Source organism: Malus domestica, chromosome 11 (genome assembly GCF_042453785.1).
Source record: "Malus domestica chromosome 11, GDT2T_hap1".
NCBI classification, from domain to species: Eukaryota; Viridiplantae; Streptophyta; class Magnoliopsida; order Rosales; family Rosaceae; genus Malus; species Malus domestica.
In genome coordinates this window covers 1830124-1849079 of record NC_091671.1, presented here as the reverse complement: position 1 = coordinate 1849079, position 18956 = coordinate 1830124, and the positions used below count along the sequence as shown (strand labels likewise).

The 18956-nt window shown below is 38.2% G+C and overlaps 2 protein-coding genes, 1 long non-coding RNA gene and 1 pseudogene across 5 annotated transcripts; 3 read left to right on the top strand and 1 right to left on the bottom strand.

The window, feature by feature from the left end:
* The first annotated feature begins 1560 nt into the window (after window positions 1-1560).
* Window positions 1561-5889, top strand: LOC103447068 (ETHYLENE INSENSITIVE 3-like 3 protein). Of its 2 annotated transcripts, XM_017335710.3 has the most exons (4): window positions 1561-1732; window positions 1885-2009; window positions 2587-4406; window positions 5331-5889. In XM_017335710.3, exons 2-3 carry the CDS (start codon window positions 1975-1977, stop codon window positions 4370-4372), a joined length of 1821 nt encoding a protein of 606 aa, XP_017191199.2. In that variant the 5' UTR covers window positions 1561-1732; window positions 1885-1974; the 3' UTR covers window positions 4373-4406; window positions 5331-5889. The 2 variants fall into 2 exon arrangements, with proteins under 2 accessions (XP_017191199.2, XP_017191198.2); XM_017335709.3 differs by lacking the exon at window positions 5331-5889 and adding an exon at window positions 4606-4881 and having other exon boundaries at window positions 1642-2009.
* Window positions 5890-7595: 1706 nt separating this feature from the next.
* LOC139189691 (uncharacterized) lies at window positions 7596-8425 on the top strand. The gene is made up of 3 exons (XR_011573542.1): window positions 7596-7756; window positions 7852-7898; window positions 8076-8425. It is a non-coding gene; the product is annotated as an uncharacterized lncRNA (long non-coding RNA).
* Window positions 8426-15144: 6719 nt separating this feature from the next.
* Window positions 15145-16202, top strand: LOC103412685 (lysine-specific demethylase JMJ30-like; annotated as a pseudogene).
* LOC139187458 (UDP-glycosyltransferase 92A1-like) lies at window positions 16160-18857 on the bottom strand. Of its 2 annotated transcripts, XM_070808082.1 has the most exons (2): window positions 17009-18857; window positions 16160-16897 (listed from the first exon to the last, which is right to left on the bottom strand). In XM_070808082.1, the coding sequence occupies exons 1-2, from the start codon at window positions 17854-17856 to the stop codon at window positions 16360-16362; spliced, it is 1386 nt and encodes a 461-aa protein (XP_070664183.1). In that variant the 5' UTR covers window positions 17857-18857; the 3' UTR covers window positions 16160-16359. The 2 variants fall into 2 exon arrangements, with proteins under 2 accessions (XP_070664183.1, XP_070664182.1); XM_070808081.1 differs by having other exon boundaries at window positions 16160-18857.
* Between the last annotated feature and the right edge of the window lie 99 nt (window positions 18858-18956).

Here is an 18956-nt window from a genome sequence, read left to right as displayed (position 1 = left end):
ATAAGTATGCAAACTATATAACAAAGATAAACAACCGATTTAAGAGAAATGTTAAGGGAATTCTCTTAAAACACCTCATGTTTTTTACATAATGTTTTATAATGTTGGTGTGAAAATTGACGTTAAACTGTGAGGTGGCAGAGAATCCATAAAGAATTTCACTTTTAAGAGAGTTCTCTTAACATTACTCTCGACTTAATTAGAGATTTGATTACAACAACATCAAAACAAATTTAATTGACATCCTGAAAGTATTTCACAACAAAGTTCGTGCCGAATGAGGATCCTCTCCAGATTCTCTTTGTGAGAATCTTGGGAATCCTCAAATTGTACCTGTTCATCGTACATCGTGCGGTTAGAAATCATTTTAAATACTTTTATTTAGAATTAAACATGAACAATACTTGACGAAAATTGACCGCACGATGTACAATGAACGAACACGATTTGAGGATCCCCGGAATCCTCACAAAGAGTATCCTTGTGGAGCAAGTGCCCTCCTCAACAAATTTAAGACCACTTTTATAAATAGTTAAAAGGTCATTTAATAACAATCGATATCGAATGATTATCAAACGAAAAATTAAAAATTAAAAATGAAATGGTTATTAAACGATTCTTGAGGAAATACTATAGGAAATACTATGAGCAAGTAGTACTAAATTGTCAAAAAAAAAAAAAAAAAAAACATTACTACTACACCGATGCCAAAAGTATGCCAAACTTTTAATATGGTGGTCATTGTTTTGATTTAGTTAAAGTATGTTCATTTTTTACTCAGATGAAAATATGTTTGATATTCATTTATAAAATACACTAACTGAACGCCATAGTGTTATCTGGTTGCAAATACTAACAAGTGTTGCTCTGTAATCATAATTTCTCTCTATCCGGACTTTGAATATGTAATTTCCTTTCTTGGGGCACCACTAAGATAATTACTATTGATAAAGCACGTAGACTAAATCCACGGACAAATACATTCAGCTATTTTCTTCAACATTTTTGTGGTTAAATTTGTTAACTTCATTGTATGGTTAATATATCCTTACATATTATCAACTTTTTGTACACAAAATACCCGAAAATAATTCACTCAAAATTATACGTGAAAATCAAAATAATAGTCAGCTTAAGAGAGATGCAAAACATTATAAATTTCTTAGACATAAGCAGATACACGTTTTAAATGTGTGGTCAGAATTTACTTAATAAATTTTTGATTAAAATAAAGTCAAAATGTAGACATGATTATGTTAAATCTTAGTTAGTGTATTAGTAACATATCAAAGAGTAACGCTATCTACTTTCCTCTCTTACGCGAGATTTTTTAGTGTATTAGTATACAGTTTGATATATCAAGCGTAATAATATACTCAGTTAAAATTAAAAAAAAAAAACATTTCCATTTATTGTATTATGATACTTAATATACTGAATTATATTTCAAACACACTGAAAAAATTATCCGTTCTTATCTTCTCCAAAAGGAGTCAACCACTAAAGACAAAAACGCCTCGTAGGCACTTACGAAATCAAACAAAGACGAAGGTCATCAACAAAATAATAATTTCATAGACGCGACGCAGAGGATCGCAGCCTCTGTATTGGCAACTCAGAGGAGTTCTCATCCATTTGTGTCACCTTTTTTGTTCGATTTTTCGGCCGCCGAGCAATTCCCAATTCGCTACTCGCGCTTTAGCATCTCATCACTTTCTCTCTCTAAAGAAATGTACTTTCTCTCTCCTCTTTTAATTTTGCATTGAATTTTTTGCCCTTTTAATTCTCGGTACAGATTTTTCCAGCCATTTTCTATGCAATCGATCCCTTTTAGGGATTCAATTCCCCCATTTGGATTCACCCTTCAATCCCTTATATTCTCAGCTTCTTCTGAGAAGAGAGAGAATTCAGTAACAGAAAAGAAGAAGAAGAAGAAAAGCTCAGATTTTTTGGGTTTGCGCAAATTTAGATTAGATGGGTGACGTTGGAGAGATTGGACCTGATATTAGGTAAGATTTCCGAATAATTTTTTTGGGTTTCAATTTTTTTTGAGTTTTTGGTGTGCCCAGTAATTCAGTTTTATTGGGGTTTCTGTAAATTTCACTGTTTTATTAATTTCATAATTTTTTATCATGATTTTGATCATTGGTCTCTATGAATTGTTTGCATGTTGATCAAAATTTGTTGTATTTAACTTTATGGGGAATTGGGGATGTGGGTTTTTTTTTATTTTTTATTGTTCTCTATGTGAGATTTTGGATTATATAATGTTAGTTTCATTTGTTGTAATCTAATTGCTGTAGGAATTGTTAGAGGTAAATCATAGAAAAAGATGGGTTTTTTTTTTTGGAGAAATATTGGATTGTTATCATTTCCCAAGTTCTGTTTGGCTGCTGAGAAAGTGGGGGGGGGGGATAGAAGAGAAAATGTCCACTTTACCAAGACTAATACAGCTGATTGGCGTTGATTGCTAAAGAATCAATTTTTCGAATCAATTTCTTGCCATCAAGTTTCTCAGCAGCTGAGCACAGTGGGTTTTTGTAGTTTTGCTGATTGGAGCAATTTTTTTTTTATTGCTAATGACAGTTCGGATATAGAAGAAGACTTGAGGTGCGATAATATTGCGGAGAAAGATGTCAGTGACGAAGAGATTGAAGCGGAAGATTTGGAGAGGCGAATGTGGAAGGATCGAATTAAACTCAAAAGGCTTAAAGAAAGACAGAAACTTGAAGCTCAACAAGCTGCTGAAAAGCAGAAGCCCAAGCAGACCACTGATCAGGCTAGGAGAAAGAAAATGTCAAGAGCACAAGATGGGATTCTTAAGTATATGTTGAAGCTGATGGAAGTGTGCAAAGCTCGTGGTTTTGTGTATGGTATCATTCCTGAGAAGGGCAAGCCAGTGAGCGGTGCTTCAGATAACATCAGGGCTTGGTGGAAAGAAAAGGTGAAGTTCGATAAGAATGGTCCTGCAGCCATAGCCAAGCATGAAGCGGAGTGTCTTGCCATGAGTGATGCAGATAATAATCGAAATGGGAATTCTCAAAGCATCCTCCAAGATCTACAAGATGCAACTCTTGGTTCTCTATTGTCTTCTTTGATGCAACACTGTGACCCCCCTCAAAGGAAGTATCCATTAGAAAAGGGAGTTCCACCACCTTGGTGGCCAACAGGAAATGAAGATTGGTGGGTGAAACTAGGGTTAGCCCATGGTCAGATTCCTCCTTATAAGAAGCCACACGACCTAAAGAAGATGTGGAAAGTTGGAGTGTTAACGGCTGTGATAAAGCATATGTCACCTGATATTGCAAAGATAAGGAGGCATGTCCGCCAGTCAAAATGCTTACAGGATAAGATGACAGCAAAGGAAAGTGCAATTTGGTTAGGGGTTTTAAGCCGAGAAGAATCCCTCATTCGGCAGCCTAGTAGTGATAATGGGACATCTGGCATTACTGAGATGCCACAAAGTGGCCATGGCGAAAAGCAAGGTGCTGCTAGCAGTAATAGTGACTATGATGTTGATGGTACTGATGATGGGGTAGGCTCTGTTTCTTCATCCAAAGATGATAGGAGGAATCAGGTGATGGATGTGGATCCATCAAGCAATCTACACAATAATGCTCGTAATAATGTCCAAGATAAAGAGCAAGGTGAAAAGAAACCCAGGAGAAAAAGGGCACGTGTCAGAGCAAGCCCTGTCAAACAACGTCCTGCACCATCTCACAATGAGCATCTTCATGTTCCAACAAGAGGTGCATTGCCTGATATAAACCACACTGATGTACAGATGATTGGACTTCAGGTTCATGAAAATCAACAGGAAAATGGTGCCATTACAACTTTGCGGCCGCTGGAGAATGATCTTGATGTCCAAGCACAAAGACCAGCGCCAGAGTTTAACTACCCTGGTGTACCTTCTGGCAATGTAATTACGACACAGGGCATGCATGTTGGTGGAACACCGTTGCTTTATCATGGGGTGCGAGATGCTGACATGCATCATGGAGATACATTTAACCAGCATCATGGAGATACATTTAACCTCTATAACCCATCAACACAATATCCCCCAAGTCATGACCGGCAGCCGCCTCAGATTGTAATGAATGAACCGCAGATTATACCAGCAGATGGAGTCCATGTACCAGTACATAGAAATGGAAGTGAAATTGCTGGAGGAGATTTGCCAAATTTTGTTCAGGACACATTTCAGAGTGAGCAAGACAGAACTATCAATGCTAACTTTGGGTCTCCAATTGATAGCCTGTCGTTAGATTATGGATTATTCAACAGCCCATTCAACTTTGGAATTGACGGCACCGGTTCATTAGATGACCTTGAACTCGATGAAATGATGGAGTACTTTGCAGCATAGTCTAATAGATCCTATATTCCGCATAGCTTAGATTGTAAGTCATTTTTCCTTCTTATATTCTACCATATTTATAGCTTGTGTTCAGAATTTGATCAAGTGATTCTTATTTCTCAATGTTTCTCATGGCATCTTGTGAACAACTAGTCTTAATAATTTGATCAAGAAAGTGTTTCTCACCTTGTCTATAACTTGTGAATAACTAATCTTATTGTTAATTATTATTTTCGTTTTAGGGACTGCAAAAATGTTGCATTCATTCCCCACCTGGCAATAACTCTGTTGCTGTTTGTGGGACAAATTCTCATCTGGGTTTTCTAATTTGTGTATTCCGAGACTTTAAGTTATGATTTTTTTTTTTCGTAGCTCATAATTTTCGAACCAGAGTGACCGGCATGATGTGATTCTGCTCTATGGTTTTCTCCAATTATCTTCAATAAGAATGAAACTGTCAGTGTAAATGAGTTGATCTGTTAGGCTGGATAAATGACTAAGTTATGATGATTTCTTCAGTTGTTTGCACGACATGACTTTTAATACAGCTATGCTCGTAGTTACCGTCCACATATTTTGATGCTCGTATTTTGTAACTGTGAGTGTGCTGCATCCATTTGATTAGTTTTTCCTGCAATTTTTGTTTCACTTTCGTTTGGCGGATTGCTTTATTCACAAAATGACTGCTTTCTTATTAGTCCTTGCTCTTAGTAAGGTAGAAATGGTATATGCTATTTGTTGTAGTACCTCTGTCAAAAGGAATTGAGCCTAGTTTCCCAAAAAAAAAACCAGAGGATCGAAGTTAGAAACGAATGACATTCTTAGAATTAGGATCGTAAGAAGGTAAGCAGACCAAACAATAGCATGTTAAAATACTTATCCCTTTAGTAGGACGCCGTTTTTAAGTTCAGTTGTTTTCCTGTAATTAGGATGTTCTACGCTTACTTATGGAGAAAAACTTGTGCAGGGATAGGTGGACCACGTCATTTGTACGCCACCTCTCACAAGTCACAACCAAACGGAACCCCCTGCATAATGGTCCCACCTGACTCCACTCCAGTCTCAAGGGCCCAGTTTTATTATGAGAGTGCCCTATGGTTAACGTGATCATGCATCTGTTGAAGACTTTCTCCAACTTATGTGAAAACTATGCCGGCTAAGACCTGATCCATCGAAAGCAGCCACGAATCAAATGAATGTCTCGGACAGTTTTACCGTTGATTGATGATTCGAGCTTCAGCAGTTGGATTCCAAACCTAAAATCCAGGCTGATTTGAATTGTTGAAATCTGTTAGATGAGAATATTCTTCCCTTGTTCATTGATTTGGTTGGTTGTCTTGATGAGAGAGGAGGATGAAGGTTAATATTGGAAAGTCCACCCCCTCGGTAGGATTTTGTTTCAACATTTAATGTTTCCTTAATCAGACAGGATACAAGGTCTCCCAGCAGATCTGTGTCTGTCTGTTTCACAACTCCATGGTTGACTTCCAATTGACTTTGACTAATGACAACTCTTTCTTTTTTTCTGTTTCTTTTTTCTTCTGAAGTTGGTTAGAAATTATTTATATTTTGGGATGTTTTGTGTATCTGGGATGAGTTTGTGCAAATCCAATTAATGCTTCATTGTGAAATCAACTCAACGTTAGATGAAAATCATGAAATGCGGCACCCTCGGACGTTCTTTTTGTTTCATTCATCACGTGATTTGTGAAATATGGAGAAAGACATGTGCACTCGGTCACAAAGCAAATCCTCATACAAGTACAATTATTTGTCATTTTAATAGGAAAAATGAAGATTGTTAAAAGGATTAAAGCAACTTAACTCAGCCTTGGTCATATCATTTTACAAAGTTAGATTGCGTCTCGTGAATTTGAATGCAATTTCGCTCTATGTATATGCACAAGTCCCGCTCCTTATGACCTGGTGAGAGTGTGACCAGTTACCACTCCTTATGACATTGTGACCATGAAGCTACCGCGATCAAGCTGATCTCTTGAAGTTTTTATCCTCAACCTACACAAAGCTCATCGATAATTTCGTTGTTCCAACTTCCGAGGTCATATGTGTAATTAAAAGTGGAAGAAACAAGACCAGTGTGATCGCCTGGGCCCCACTGGAATTCATTGGACGAAAGCAGCCCTCACACTCTCTGTCTCTCTCTGTCTCTCTCCTCTCTGTCTCTCTAAGTGGCAATGCTTTTTACGACGCCTGTCTTGTGGCAGACAGCCTCAGAGGCTCAGACGCAGACCCAGTCCTTTCCTTAATCGTGCCCTGCTCCCTCCAATACTACCCCGACACGTGTCCTTCCTCCCTTCACCGGGCGCCGCCACACCCTCCGTACGAGGATGTACAGACCGACGCGTGTTCTACTGGTTTTCATTACGAGCGCCAGCCCAAAAGTGCCTGGATTGTGAAAAGACGACCATGCGCTCTTCCATTTTTCCATTGTTCTTTGTTTTGTGATTGCAATGTGGTCTTTAATATTTGAAAATTGCAAAAAATAACTCTTAAAGTTACAAATTTTTGCAGAGCGATCGATGACCTATGTTTTGACCTTTGAGTGTTGACGCTTGATGAGTCACGTTGGCCATTTGATATCGTATTTGGATTGTTAAGGTTTTTTATTTATTTATTATTGAAATCATTTCGTATTTGATTTCCATATGACATATGTTAATGCACGTGTCGTCGGACTAGATGAAGTCACGCTTATGTAAGAAAAAGAATGAGAGAACGAAATTGCTATGTCTAAAAAATAAAGGTTCATTTGGAAGTTAGATTGATAAAACAACCAATGGTGTCAAGATTGATAATTTTTAGGCTTCGTTTTGTCAATTCCTGAATCCTTACTAAAAGGTACAAAGTCTTATTATCCAAGTGTTAAATTGGTCAGTTTCATCAATCTTTGGATAAAGATAAATTCTTTAGTCCAGATGTCTGTATAAGATGGTATGTAATAAGAGTAAACCCAAATTATAAAGATTTAGGATGATCTCTATTTGCAGAGGAACATACGAGACTGCACAACGAAGTGGTATGATCGTTAGCAACCAAGAACTTTTCGTGTGTAAAAGAAGAATATCATCATAATTTTTTTTATTGAGGGGCGATTTGGACATTTCATCCAAACATTTTTACCAAAATTGCATGTCATCGTCACCCCATTTCTTTGCGTTACCAGGCGCTGTCATAATCAGTATTTAAAATGGGCGTCTCGTACCCCTTGCAGAACGTACATTTTTCATCACCACCTTCTCTCTCTTTCTCTCCTCTGCAATTTTCTGGGATCAACAAATCAAATGGGAAAGAGTAAAGCTCACATTTTTGCTGGGATTTCAACCTTCATACTCGTTCTAATGGTGGCTTCAATACCATTTGTCCATTCTTCTCGTAAGCCTCTCTCTCTCTCTCTCCTCTCCTCTCCTCTCCCTCCTTCTCTCTCTCTCTCTCTCTCTCTCTCTCTCTCTCTAACATCTTTTTTTCAGGTCTCCAAGGAAGAACACCAACTATGGCAGGGAAAACAGGCTCAAAGGTAACAAATTTCAAAGTTAAAGTCTTTCGATAATTTCTTTAGAAAAACCCTCCTTTCCCCCCATATGTTCTTGTACACTTCTACAAACCGCATTTTCTCTCTCTAAACTCACACTTTTATTTTCAAAAAAGTGTTATTTTTCCCTTGTTTATATTTATTTTTAATGTTTGTGAAAAGGGGATGCATATCTACGAGGCTGAGAGATTTGGGAAGGGAAGAGAAGACAGAGTTTTCCAAGCTGTGGAGGACATGGCGAGGCAAGTTCCAGGTGGGCCGGACCCTCTCCACCATAACAGCAACCCCCTTGGTCCTTAAATCTCACACACCTCTCTCTCTCTCTCTCTCTCTCTCTCTCTCTCTCTCTCTCTCTCTTGTTTTCTGAGAAAATGTAAGGATTTAAAATGTTGGGTTTCTTTTCTTCTCTAATTTTCTTATACTTTAAGCTAATATATCAGAGGATTAGGGTTTTGTTTCTTCCTTTTGTGGGCTCCCCTTTTTATTTATTTAAATTTAATAAGGTTTATGACTTATGAATACTGGTTGGAAACATGGAAAAAAAAAAAGAGCAGAAAATTAGAAGGAATGTTTTTTTGCTAGTGTCACATTTATGGTGATTTTTCTGACTTCTGGATACAAAAACAAATTCAGTTGAGGATGATGATGATGAATTTGATGATGTGGGAAGGTGGGATTTTATGTAACAGTAGCTTAGCTTTTGTTTTGAGCCCAATCATAAGGGAAGGGGGCCAAAATCTTGGGCTGCGCATGGCTTGGGCTTGCTTGAGTTTACGTTTCGATGTTATAATTTCTTCTCGGGAAATGATTTTTGCACATTTTTTGAGTTTTTTTTTCCGGCATATTTCATATTTGATTTTCAGTTTATTCAAGATAAAGGTTAGAAATAATCTGTGTGTGCGGGGAGAGAAAATGAGTGCGAATATTACTTCTATTATCTTTTCTTTCATAAAGTGATATACTAAGTTACTTTAATCTACAAGAAGGTGATTCAAACTCGAGCATGAGGGGACTAACACACTATTATACACACCTGTCTTAAAATACATCTGCTTTTACATTATAAACTTTAATGTTTGAATGAAAGAATCCCCCTTTTTGGGTTAACACTATTCTTCATCACCACTAGTATATGCCCACACACAAAGCGTGTGAAATTTTTTATTTTTTATTTTTTAAATTGGAGAGAGGAAGAGAGTGAGAGAGAACGTGAGAGTGGGAGAGAGGGAGAGGTTTATTTTTACTTTTTATTTATTTTATTTTTTAATTTAAAAAAAAATTAAAAATGTTAAAATCACTTGTAGGTGAGGCTTTAACAAAAAAAAAGCAAATTTTTGTTTTGTAAAATTACAAAAAAAATTAAAAATGTTAAAATCACCTGTAGGTGAGGCTTTAACAAAAAAAAAAGCAAAATTTTGTTTTGTAAAATTACTTTATTGTCCTTAACCATTTTGTTGTGATAGAAGACTAAATAGTATTTTCACTATCTTTTGGTTGACAAAGAGAGTTCTATTAATATGTAGTTTAGCTAAAAGAAAAATTAACAAAAAAAAAAGGTTCAAATATCTTTAAATTTAGGTTTTAGATCGTTGATTACAAGTGTTTAAATACGAATTATAATAGATTCTGCATGGAAAAATATATTTTGGAGAACATGAATATGATAGTTAATTATTATAGTAAGAGAAATAAAAGAAAAACTACCAAAAATGTACAAGACAGTTCTAAATTCTTGCAGGTGCTAGAATGACTACTCACATCCAATAGATTTTCTTTGACTTTGGGCATAGTTCACAATTTATCTTGGCTCATCTCAAATTGTCTCAGCCACTTCATGATCTCATTCGCTTCGTCTTGATCTTTCGAGAACGGTTCGAACTAATAACATGCTTGTTTAGAGCTCGACTTGTTTTCTGAGCACCCTAGAGTTTGCCTCGTTCTGCATGTGTGGACCCCATCTTGTCTTGTGTGCCTGGGTTTGCCTCGCTCTGCATGCGAGGTGTTCGCATCATTTTGCATGCTAAAAGCCCACCATTTGTTTGCGTCCAAGGAGCTTGCGTCGTTTTAGTGTGCACGGAGCCAGCCACGTTTTCTGTGCCCTGGGCTTACCTCAATTTGTGCGACGTACCCCACCTCGTTTTTCTTGCGATGTATCCCACATCGTTTTTCGTGCGATGTATCCCACATCGTTTTTCGTGCGATGTATCCCACCTCGTTTTATGTGCCAGAAACCCATTCCATTTTCTATGAGGGGAGCCCGCCTTGTTTCACATGTCATGGTTCGCCTCGTTCTGTGTGAGCTAAGTTCGTCTTATTTTGTATGCGTCAAGGCCTCCTAACACCCATGTGTTTTGACAAAAATGCAAATATTTTATTTTCGCAAAATATTTTTCTTGAGCATTAAGCTAAACTTTTTAAGGAATTTGAAAGCAATTTTACTATTTATTGAGCAAAAAATATATATTTAGTAGAAGATTTAAGCTGAAAACTAAAAAAATAGGTGGAAAATATAGTAGTAAGGCCCAGAACATTGTCAAGTGGGGTTCTACACTCAAGAATCTCAACTTAATTTTCAAAACTTCACAGTGAGGCCAGGTGAAAATAAATAGATTGAATGGTGATTTATGTATGAATTTACAAAACCGATTGAAAACCATGAACATCCACGTTTTTTGTAAAAAAATGTAAATTTTTTTAATTTTCTTGAAATACTTTCCATCAGCATTAAGGAAACCTATATAATGCATTTCGAAGCGGATTTACGATTTATTGAGCAACAAGAGTATATTTAGTAGATGTGACAGCCCATCTCGAATTAAAATATATTTCATCCTCAAATGTGTGGAAATGATGATTATACCCTCGAGTTGTAGTGACGTGGATGTACGTATATAGTTTCAAATTATTTTTCTAGCTGACGAATTAAATTGTACGCGTTGTCACGTACATACCTTCACCCTCGCCATTTTCTCTCGATCCTTCATTCGTCCGTATGACTGAACCCTTTAACTTTCAAACACCACTACACATACACAGATCGAGCTTAAGGACAACGTTTTTGAACTCTCCTTGACTTCATGAGCCTAGCCGTACCATTAGTTTGAAGGGAAAACGTGCAGAACTTGAGAAACCCGAGTTCCGGCGAGGGATCCAGTTTCCTCCGACGTGATCGCGAATGATTCTCTTGGTTTTGAGACTTAAAAAGGTGTTCTTCTACCTTCCCTAGCAACTTGGAACAAGTTTTGAGTGGTTTGGACGTCGAAACACATAGGTTTAGGAAGTTCCAGTTTAACCGGAATTTTCCCAGAGATTTTCCGACCACTTTTCGTTGGTTTTGGGACTTCAAATAGGTAAGAAATTGTTCTCCTCTTTGAGAGCTTCAAATCTATATAAACTTTGTGGAATTTGGTTGAAAAACGAAGAAGATATTGAAGTTTTATGATTTTCCAGTTTCCAGTGACGCAACGATGGCCGGCGTAGGATTCTGGTGAACCATCGGAGAAAAAAGAAGAATATTCCGTCAACTTCGACAGAATATGCTAACAATGTAGGGTAAATATGACGGAATATTCTCTAACGGTGTTAAATATTTCGTCCACGTGCCTGCGCTTGGCCTACGCGTGGGATGTTAGGAAATTTTTCTAAAAATATGGGATGTTCGTGGTGTTGAGTAAGCCATGATGGTATATTCAAATACCTCAATTGAGCAACGTATGAGAAATTATTACACGGTTTTGGTTATGTTCTTAAAATTGACGTTAAAATAGTGGTTTCACATATAGGTGAGACGTTTCCGGAGGACTAGCGCAACCAGGCGAGACTAGGGGTTAAGACCCAGCTACATACCAGTGAGTGGGCTTTTGATTTTCTATATATACGTATATATGCTTTACGTTTTCCTAGAAATAGTTTTAAATGGTTTTTACGTTTTAAAATGCAATGTCATATTTGCTTTATATTTTAGCGTATGATTTAGTATAGCTTTGCATAATATTGCATGCTATTGCGGAGGCCAAGGTAAGTTTAAGTAAGTACACATTGTTGGTATGATTACATAGTAGTTAGTGATGAAATGTTGTGCATAGAATTCATTATCTTGCACCTCGGTGTTAGTGCTCTGTCCAAGGCCAGGGCTTAGCCTTCACGTGATCATTCACCTCTTACACCGTACACTCACCTTAGATCCAAGGCAGGTGTCAGCCTGTCGTACAAACCACATTAGGTGGTTTCGACTCGTAGGTGACTTGCGATATTTTGCACAGCTTTCACGTGATCGTAGCACTTGAGCATATTCATTTACACCTACCCTGTCGTACAAACCACATTACGTGGTTCTGACTCGTTGACTGATGAGTTATAGACTCAGCCGTACATGTCACATTAGGTGACTCCGGATTATATGTCATTTTATATTGGTTCATTTCACTTGGCTTACTTATGCATTGTGGAGATGATTGACATGGCATACATGTGAGTTTTGATATTCTCGAGCATGGTTCTTATATACGAACATAGTACTATTTTCTGGGAAATTATACGGGTTTTACGGTGATGGGTTATTACTTTTGTAAAGATAAATTGTTTTTGAAAAGTTTTATTTTGCCCACTCACACTTTCTGTTTTTGCGCCCTTCCAGGTTCTAGATAAAAGTTCTTGCTGGTGGCTCACGAGGACTCCACAACGGTTCTAACAAACATCCATCGGTGTAGGGTTTCTTTTGTAATACGTATAATTAGTAATTAGACTTCTGGACTGCATTCTGATACCTACACTCTAAACACTTTCACTTGCACTGATATGCTAGTCTAGTGTAAATTAGCTAGTTGGTTTTTTTTTATCCGTATTTTTCATATCACGTTCACTTCCGCACAACGCACATGGCTACATCACCCTCACATGACGGCTAGCATGCCTCGATTAGGGTCAGGGTGTGTTAGTAGAATATTTAGATGTTAAAATGTAGAGATATTTAAGTGAAAAATATAGAGATGTTAAAATGTATATTCAATGTATATTTTTTTAAAACACATGTAGGTGAGGCTTAAATAAAAAAATGGCAAAATTTTGTTTTGTTAAATAGTGTTTCACCTACTTTTGGTTGACAATGTGGATTCTAGTAATATGTAGTTTAGATTTAGATAAAAGAAAAACTAACAAAAATGGTTTAAATGTCTTTAAATTTAGGGTTTAAATCATTGATTACAAATGTTTAAGTACGAATTGTAATAGATGTTGCATGGAAAAATATATTTGAATAACATGAATATGATAGTTTGTTGTATTGGTAAGAGAAATAAAAGAAAACTTAACAAAAATGTATAAGTGGTGGAGTGGCAGGTGGAGTGGCAGAAAGTCACTGGCACGCTCAACAATTTGCATCATTTTTATAGATTTTTTTTTAAATTTCTCTGATAATTGGAGAATGCGTTAATTGTTAAATCTGACTGTTTAACGAAGCTGTTGATTTAATCTAACTGTTCTGTAAGAAAAAAAGGATTGGACCCATGGACCCGCTCTAATTTAACCCGTTTTAAATGGGTCAGGTTATGTCCGGTTTCAAAAATCAAATTTCTTATAATTGATCCGACCCATCCTGTTACATTTTAAAATGAGTCCAGTTCGATTCCTTCAAATTTGGGCCTGGCTCGGCCCATGCCCTCCCTTAGCTGGCACTTGGAGAAATTTTTCAATGCAATAGAAAAATAATCTGATACACCAAGTATCATAATGTAAATATTTCAATTACTTATATTATTACATTTAGTGTACCGATTTGTATTTCGACACATCGATCCAAAATAAAACACAACAAAAAAAAAACAAAACAAAAAAGAGAAAAAACGGAAACAAAAAACCGCGCCAACACATCGCATATACACTTTTTAGTTTTTATCAATAAAGGAAATAATTTTTGGATCCCTTATCAGTTATCAGTTAGAAAAATATCCGACGCCACCTCCGACCACCATGTCGACACCCCAATTCTGGATTCCGAGTCGACCCACCTTCTTCAATCCATCTTCGAGCAAGGCGGCTACGCCTGCGTCAGAATGGAATCTTGAGCCGCAGCCAGGGACCTCTACGCAGGGGAGGTTGCTCGCGAGATGGCCTGGGAGCAGCTCCACTTTGGTCCCTGGAACTCGGTTCTGCCAGTTTAGCGCGACGCCTACTCCATGGCCTGCCTCCACGTAGCCAAGCTCCATGTCGCCGCCGGTGAGTTCAGCGACGCCCTCCGTGCTCTGGATATGGGCGGCCCGCTCTTGAAGCCCGACTTGCACATAGGGATGGGCAACGATTATGACGAGCGGGTAACCGCGATTATTTACCCATAACCATTTATGTTCATACCCGCATAACCGTTTACCCGTTGGGTAATTACATAAATGGTTATACCCATAACCATAACCGTTTATAAACGGTTATCCATACCCATAACCGTGTACCTATTTACCCATTTAATCATAACCATTTACCCGTTTACCCGTTTATCATTTTTTTACCCATTTAACATTTTTTCGCCCGTCTACATTATTTTTTTTTAACAATTTGAAAATTACAAAAGAAAAATTTGTCATAATTTTCATTTTCTGACAATTAATCACCGTTATAAGTACATTTTTGCATACATTTTCATATTTTAATCATTTCAGTCCTCATATAATTCCAATAATTGAAATAATAGTTTACGAACGATATTTTTCTGCTACACCCATAACCATGAAATCAGGATCAAAAAGTAAAAGATTAAGGAACAAACAAAGATCATGGCCCGAAACGACAATGCATGGAAGAACATAAAAACCCAAAACACAAAAACGATGACAATTCAATATGAGTGTCTATATATATATATATATATATATAAATGTACAAAGAAGAAGAAAAAAAAAGAAACGTACCTCTCTGACCTCGGCAATAGGGTCAAAAGAGATAACCAACTTGGCAACAGCCGGAGAAGACTGCTGCTGATCAGAAGCGGAGGCAAGCAACACATAACCGATGTGTCCTAAGGGAAGCAACAAATAATAGTAACTTACAAGTTGTAAGTTCTTTGAGGGTTTTTAATTTTTTTTTAATTTTACATATATTAAATTAAATGGGTAAATAGATAGCTGTTATAACCACGAATATTACCTATAATCGATGGATACGCGTTATAATCGTGGATAATACTCATAACTGTTCATTTAAATTTTATAAATAAACGGTTATAACCGTCAACTTAGGGGTCCCGTAGTCATGGTATTTTGCCCATCCCCTACTTGCACTCCCTCGTCTCCGTCGTCGCCGCCAAAGCCAGGGCAACTAGGGTTCGTCAGCAACAGCAGAAATGTCCCAATTCGGACCGCCGATTGGTCCGGCAAGACGTCGTCTCGGAGGAGGTGAGGTTCGTCATTTCGCATCAAATTTCACAGCCTCTTTAACTCTTATTGCTCAAAGTCAGCGTCTTTCTTTGCAATTCAGAGCATTAATGATATCCTAATTCCTAAAGTCCTCTGTTTTCAAAAGGGTAACTTTGAAATTACTGACGTTCTTTCAAATTACCATTGATTTTTACTGTGTTTGCATTTTGATTTGCAGTTGCTTGGAGTTTTGCCCAGAAAGTCACCTTCTTGTAAAATGGTTGTGAAGAGATCAGGTCTATCTTTGGAGGGATTTTCGAGCGAGTACTTGTTACCGGGTTGCCCGGTGATAATAACCGATGGCATGGATCATTGGCCGGCCAGGAGTAAATGGCATGGATCATTAACCGGTGATCGCACCGTGCCAGTTGAGGTGATTTTCTTCATAATGTAGTAGTACTAGTTTGTTGAAAATTGATGGTTGATTGAATTACTTGCTTCGTTCTTTCGTTCATTTTTTGTTATATAACTGAAAATTGGTAAAGTTTTGAATGCACTGCAGGTCGGGAAAAATTATGTGTACCCGGAGTGGAAGCAAGAGCTTATTACGTTTTCCCAGTTTCTTGAGAGGTTCAGGCTAATGGCTCTGCTTCTGCTGTCCCAACGTATCTTGCTCAGCATCCATTGTTTGATCAGGTGTGTTATTTTACACCATTACCATGTTTTTAAGGGCGATATGCCTACTTGTTGGGCTCGACTTTGCCAATTTTCCACCTTCGTATATCTGATATCCCATTACTGATATGCAGATAAACGAGTTACGTGAGGACATATGTATTCCTGACTATTGTTTTGCCGGTGGTGGCGAACTGGACATTTTCTGATCATGTTATGTGCGATTGATTTGTACTTGTATCAAATATATGTGATTAATTGTTAACTGAAACTGAACATTAACTGCAGAGAAGGAAATCAAAGTTAACAAGACAGATTATAAAGCCAAGAAAAGAAAAAAAATCATAAACCGAAACACTCTTAAGAACCGCGACCTTTGAATTCTTTACTTTCTAAGCGCTAGTTTTTCTCTCCTTTTTAGTAACGTTTCATTTGGTTTTGAGTCCACTGTTTTCTTCGACCCTGTATGACATTGCAGCGGCTGTTAGAAAGTCTTCCAAAGCTTTAGTAGAACAACCTTTGTATCCCTCCTCATCCTTCATGGCATCCCTAATAATCTCCTTTGCCTCGCTAGCTTTCCTTCTCATTTGCTTCCCTTTCTCTGTCTCATTCATCACCAACTCCAACTTCGCCACTATATTTTCCTTCTGAACCTCACAACTCTTCCCCCTCGCTACTTCCACGCAAACTCCGACTTGCTCCACCAGATACTTGACGTTGAAAAACTGTTCTGAAGCCATAGGCCACCCGAGTAAAGGCACCCCATGAACAAGGGACTCGATCACCGAGTTCCATCCACAATGGCTCAAAAAAGCAGAGGTTGCTTTGTGAGACAGTATTTCCACCTGAGGTGCCCATTTTTCGACAATTAGCCCTTTGTTTCGAGCTTTAATCCTCTGCACGAACCCTTCCGGAAACCACTCCTTCTCCTTGAACTCTGAATCAACATCATATTCCAATGGTGGCCTAACAACCCAAATGAAGTTTTTACCACTTGACTCCAATGCCATTGCCAATTGCATCATCTGAGACTTTGAAACTGTGTTTTGAGAACCAAATGAAATGTACAAAACTGACCTGGGTGGTTTTGAATCAAGCCAGTTTTTGCATGCTTCTGGTGTGAGTCCGGATTCTTTTCCTGCCCTTTTAGTTCCATTTCCGGATGATAGAAGAAGCGGTCCAACTGCCCAAACTGGCAATTTAAAGATCTTCCGGAGGTACATCAGCCCGGTTTTGTCTAGCTCCTCCACCGTGTTGATTACCATTCCGTCAGTTTTCATGCACTCATTGAATGCTTTATGCACAAACACTGAAAAGGGGTCGGTGCCATTGCTCAGTTTAAGACTTTCTGAGAGCTGGGATATATGAAATTTCTTAGCTTCTGGAAAATCAGGCAGTGTGAATTCATATTCTCCGGATTTTGCTTTCAGATGAGGTAAATGCAAGCACAACGAGTAATAGCACGCCATGCCGAACCCTCCAACTGTGGAGAACACAGCATGGGACATGCCAAACTCATGAGCTATCTCAATCGTCCACCCAAAGAAGATGTCAGTGATCATGCAAACCGGTCGGCGCAGTCCATTTCTTTCATGGACAAGACCGTGCATTAGGTTTCTGAAACAAGGCTTGAGTGACAAGGAAGCTTGAAAGAGTTTGAGGATGAGATGGTAGGATAGGGAATTGGTGTTTTCGGCGTCGCTGGGAAGACCGTGATCGGAGCTCTTGAAAGGGATTTCGAGGAGGCGAATGGTGGTGTTCGGAGGGAGGGAGGAGCTGAGCTTCTTGATATTGAGTGGGGTGTTGATTAGGGTTATGGTGCAACCTTTTTTCTGCTCTAGTTGTTGGGCCAAGGCAAGGAATGGAATTATGTGGCCTTGTGCCATGAATGGGAACATAACTATGTGTTCCTTGATTTCTGCCATTGCTATTGAAAATTGAATGAAAAATATAGATGGATATTGTGTTGCTTACTATTCCTTACCAGAACCTGTGATATATATATATGTGTATGTGTGTGTGAAGAGAATGGAAATGATTAAAGGGTTCCTTTGGGATTAATTAGCATGCATGCACCATCCTGGATTGGGAGCCACTCTAGATTTTTATGCATGTTGCCTGTAGACCGAGAGATTCGGACCACTTAGACCACACAATTTTAATCATACAATTCCTATTAGCCCATTTCACTTGCCCACTTCACAAAAATCCAAAAACTTGAACGGTCCAAATCTCTTTCTCTCTTTTTGAATGATCCGAATCTCTAGATCCATGGTTTTCAAACATAGAAATCCATAGGGGATCTCATTCCCTCTATTCTAGCAACTTGAGACCTGCCAACCCTACCGGCAACAGTTGATATATCTTAGCAGCAAAGATTAAAGAGAATGAGAGAGATGGTGGGGAGCTAGGGTGGCTTTGTGGGTTAGCCCAGCCGAACTTCTCTCCACTTGTTCGAACCTTATATGCTTAATTCTTCTTATCTTTGCTTTTTTATTTCTTTCTTGATGCACCTAACTTTTTGCTTAACATGCCTTAATGGTCAGGGACATGATCAGAAATGCCTTAAAAGATGAGGGGGGGATTCTGTCCAAGCCATGGAAATTACTGAATGCTGAAGAGCTAAGGAGCAAGACAACAAATTAATTAACCCTGCGTTCGGTACTGTTTACTTTCCTTCACTTTTAGTTTATTGTGTTTGTGCAAACCTAGTTACATAAAGCCTTTCGGCAGATCCAACCGAATCTGATTCCAAAGTTCGGCAGAAGTCAACGAAGGTTAGTTAAAGATTCGGCAAACTATTACTCAAGTCTCGAGATCTTCTCTTTCTCTCCAAACGTTACATAATCGATCCAAGACAATAGATTCATACTAACCCAATCTCCCCCGTCCTTGAACCGATAACCATCTTTCGGCTAACCTAGCCTCCTCCATCCCTCGGGATCAACAAGGGGTGGTGTCACGTCCCGATCCTAATATACATCAAGGATTGACGCGTGACAAGGAAAAATAACTTTCGATGAAT